Raw genomic sequence first — 4,116 nt, 5'->3', positions numbered from 1 at the left:
CCCCCCGTACGTTTTTAAATGTTCCTGTGTTTTTCAAGACAATTGATATTCATTCATGATTTCTCTGGGGGTGGTTGGTGGGTGCTCTGGTGTGGTTTGCTCCTTCTTTCCTATCAATCATCGATCTCCCTGATCTCTCCTTCTGTTTTGTGTTTGTTACTCTCTTGTAACACCTGGAATCTTCGGCTCCTATATGACCTTATTGTGTTGCAAGTGCCCTAAAACTTTTACTGTAACTAACTTTTTTTCTTCTCTTCTCTCTCTCTCTCTCTCCCCTCCCCCTGTACGTTTTTCAATGTTTCCGTACTTTACAAGACAAATTATGTTCATTCATATCTCAACTCATTTTTTCTTTCTCTCCCAGTGTCGTCCATGCCTGTGAGGGGTCTCCAGCCACAAGACCGCAAGCAGTCGGCGCCGGCGTTTGGAGCCTTGAGGGCGGAGGCAGAGAGGAGGGAGAGGGAGGAGGAGGAACGCCATCTGTCTCGCACCACGGAGATAGAGAACATTCCAGAGCTAGTGGAAGAGGACAGTGCCGCACATGTGTCACCGCCCAGGCAGAGGTGAGGGGGTGGGGGTGGGAGGGAGGAGCTTGAGTTTGTCGCGTTCTGTCTATTCTGGGGGCTCGGTGGGATACATGTTCGCACTGAGTCCTTCTCTTTTCCTTTCTTTTTTTTTTCCTTAAAAAAAAATTTCTTTTCCAACTCAGCCCATTACGGTACTTCTTTTTTGTTTCTTTCCCATTCATCCCTTTTCTTCAATTTTCTTTTCGTTTCCACCTAGGTCCTTTTCTTTTCTTCTCTGTTCTTTTTCTTGGGCGGGGGGGGGGGGCAGGGCAGAGTGTAACTCAAACTTAATCTAGTCAGTCTTCTTTTATATACTGCTGTCATGATTTGCTAGCCTTTGTAAATGTGTTAATTATTATTTTCTTTAGCTACGTTGTTTTGGTATTTTGTCTCGTCTTACGTACTTGTCCATCTTTGTGACAGTATGTTAGACTCCCCTAAGTGGGTGGTTTGTGGGTGCTCTAGTGGTGTGATTTGCTCTTTCTCTCCTGTCGAACATTGATCGTCCTTATCTCTCCTCCTTTTTGTGTTTGTTACTCTCTTGTATCACATTTAATCTTTGGCTTTTATATGACCTTAATGTGTTGCAAGTCCCATAAAACACTAAAACTAAAACTGGAACACGTGTTGTCTTTGGCACTCATGTGACCTTATTGAGTTGTAAGTGCCGTAAAACTTGTACTAAAACAAAACAAAAATTTCCCTTCCTTACTTGTGCCATGTTTGTGACACCCTATGTCTTATCACCGGTGGTGTAGTGTGTTGGCACTTCGCTGTCACATGCAGGAGACCTCAGTTCGATATCTGAGTAACGAAAAAAATTTTGGTTGAGTATATTGGTCTTCTTTCTGCTAGCATGTTGTAACCCTTTCAGCCCTGGTTGGCTCTGAGAGACTTGGTTGTAAGCTGTCCTCTTAAATTATAAAGATTTAAATTGTCACTTGTGTTGATGGGGATGTTAAAACATCTACATTTTAAACGGAAAAAGTGGGTGGTTGGGGGGTGCTCTGGTGTGGTTTGCTCCTTTTTTCCTATTAAACATCTATTGTACTGGTCTCTCCTTCTTTTTTGTGTTTTTTTATGTTTGTTACTCTCTTGTAATACCTCTTATCTTTGGCGCTTATTTGACCTTATTGTGTTGCAAGTACCGTAAAACCCCTACTAAAAAAAATAATTAAAAAACATTTTTTTAAATTACATCGTTAATCCTATGTGTTGTCCCCTGCCCCCTCCTCCTCCTCCCCCCAGCCTGCTACGGTCCACCAGCGTGGGCGTGCCACATCAGAGCTCAGTCCGCTCCGACGACTTCGACGACCTCCCCCCTCCTCCTCCCTCCCCTCCCCCGCTGTCCTCCCCGTCACCCCCTCCCCCTCCCCCTCCCTTTGAAGACTCGATCGAGTCCAGCTCCCCGCTCCCCCCGGCCCCCGTCTACCTGCGGGGAGCCAGCCTGGATAACGAGACGGAGGACGACAACAACGACCTTGGGATCCAGATGCAGGCTGCAACGGCGGGTGGGGACTCGAGCGAGGAACTCCTCAACGACGCGGTACAGAACCAGGCTCTGATCCTAGCCCAGGCACAGAGGCATGCCGTGCTACAGCAGAGAGAGGAGATCGTCAATGACGAAGCGACCACCGATGTCAGGCCGCCGCTACCACCGCCGCTCGAGAACGGCCAGGACCAAGACGAAGAGAACCAGCACGACCTGACGGCTGAGATCGGGGACGTGAGCGCGATGAGCGCCATGAGTGAGACGGCTGATAGCCCCGCCCACAGCAGTGTCCGGGCAGCGAGCGAGGCCAGCATCACGTCGGGGCCCGACCGAGACCGGGACGACGAGCACAAGAAGAGGTCACGGGTGAGTCAGGGACGAGGGAGGTGTTTTCATGTACAGGGAAGTTGAGACGAGATGGGATGTTGTGTATGGGGAAGTTGAAAAGAGGGAGGCGTTGTTGTGTATGGGGGAGTTGAGACAAGGGGAGATTGGGCGTTGTTGTGTATGGGGGAGTTGAGATGAGATGAGGTGTTGTTGTTGTGTATGGGGGATTGAGATTAGATGGGGTGTTGTTGTGTGTGGGGGAGTTATGACGAGATGTTGTGTATGGGGGAGTTGAGACGAGATGGGGTGTTGTCATGTACGTGGAAGTTGAGACGAGATAGTATGTTGTGTATGGGGAAGTTGAGATGGGATGGGGTGTTGTTGTGTATGGGGGTTTGCTTTGAAGGTGATACATGGGTGGTTAGCTTTTTTTCTTTCACAAAATGACTTGTCCTGTTTCAGTGTCCTTTGTGGGTTGTGGGAGGGTTCCACTGATAGGTCTGACTTCTTTACTTTCTCTCTGTTGTTTCTGTCTGTCTGTCTGTCTTACTTTTCCCCAGCGCTAAATGACCATTTTTGTGTCGATGTGCTTCTCTTTACTCAAAACAAAACAAATCCGTGTATTTTTTTTTGGTCTTTAAAACCCTTTCTTTTTCTCTCCTCAAATCTGACTCTTTTTCTTTTTCTTCCCTCTCTTCTCAAACCCGACTCTTTCCTGCTCTCTAACAATGTTGCATCGTCTGCTTTCGTTTCCTCTTTCTGCCTCCACCCCCTTACCTCCTTTGCCCCCTCTCTCTGGGCTCCTGACTCTTTTTGCAGTCTTTCTACTGCTACTTCTTGGCTCCTTCTTACTGCTGTCTTTCAGCCACACCCCTTGTCTTTTGGTAGGAAAGATCTACATATAGCCTTCTCGGACAAGGGCGAAAAATCTCGGAGGTCCAGTATGTAAGTCCACCAGGGCAAAATTCAAAATTTCCTACCAACTAAAAATGTTTAATGTATCCCACGCGCTCACATGACCATATGGAGTTGTGAGCGCCATTAAACCCTTACAAACAAAAAAACGCCAAAAGCCCCAACTCTTTTTCTCTCTCTCTCCTCTCTCCTCAAATGAGATTTTCCTCCCCCCTCCCCAGCACCGGCCGTCAGACACAGCCTACTACATCGCCAAGGAACTGCTCATGACAGAGAGGACCTACAAAAAAGACTTGGAGGTGATCTGTGTGGTAAGTTTCACAAAGCTGTCGACCTTTGACCCAGTGTCATTGCGCGACCCCAGAGCTTTCTTGTCCTATTTTTAAACAGTGAAAACAGTTCATAACAAAGAGTGAGCTTAAGAAGAAGTCACATTTTCAATGTTGAAAAAAAAATGGAGATACGACAAGAAAGCACTGAGGTCGCGATTGTAGAATGGTTTTTTATTGAACATTTTTCTATGTGCTGTTGAGGTTAGAGAGGTGAGCAGAGTAAGCCTTATTCCCCCTTTGGACTTCTCTGTTGACATCCACCCCTTGGCGCTCATATGACCGTATGCAGTTGCGAGCGCTGTAAAACCTTACTGAAACTAAAAAATTTAGCTGACTTGTAATGTTGATTGTAACAGAAATTTAGAGAAACACTTTGTTCTCTTTACCTCATGGTGGTAGTAGGGTTGGGTCTGGCTCGCAAAATTAGCGTCCGCGAGTAACGAACTACTCGCTGGCACTACCCGCAAACGAGGGGGGGGGGGCT

General features: G+C 47.1%; 1 protein-coding gene across 1 annotated transcript in view; it reads left to right on the top strand.

The window, feature by feature from the left end:
* Positions 1–4,116, top strand: part of LOC101846400 (FERM, ARHGEF and pleckstrin domain-containing protein 2) — a gene marked incomplete at its 5' end in the record, with an annotated part of 70,530 nt that overhangs the window by 53,036 nt on the left and 13,378 nt on the right. Inside the window, 3 exon segments of the mRNA XM_035973517.1 lie at positions 365–563; positions 1,815–2,424; positions 3,522–3,611. Coding sequence (XP_035829410.1) covers positions 365–563; positions 1,815–2,424; positions 3,522–3,611 — 899 coding nt within the window.

Source organism: Aplysia californica, unplaced genomic scaffold (assembly GCF_000002075.1).
Source record: "Aplysia californica isolate F4 #8 unplaced genomic scaffold, AplCal3.0 scaffold01346, whole genome shotgun sequence".
NCBI lineage: Eukaryota > Metazoa > Mollusca > Gastropoda > Aplysiida > Aplysiidae > Aplysia > Aplysia californica.
The sequence above is the reverse complement of the archived record's forward strand: the minus strand, read 5'-3'. Positions and strand labels throughout refer to the sequence as shown.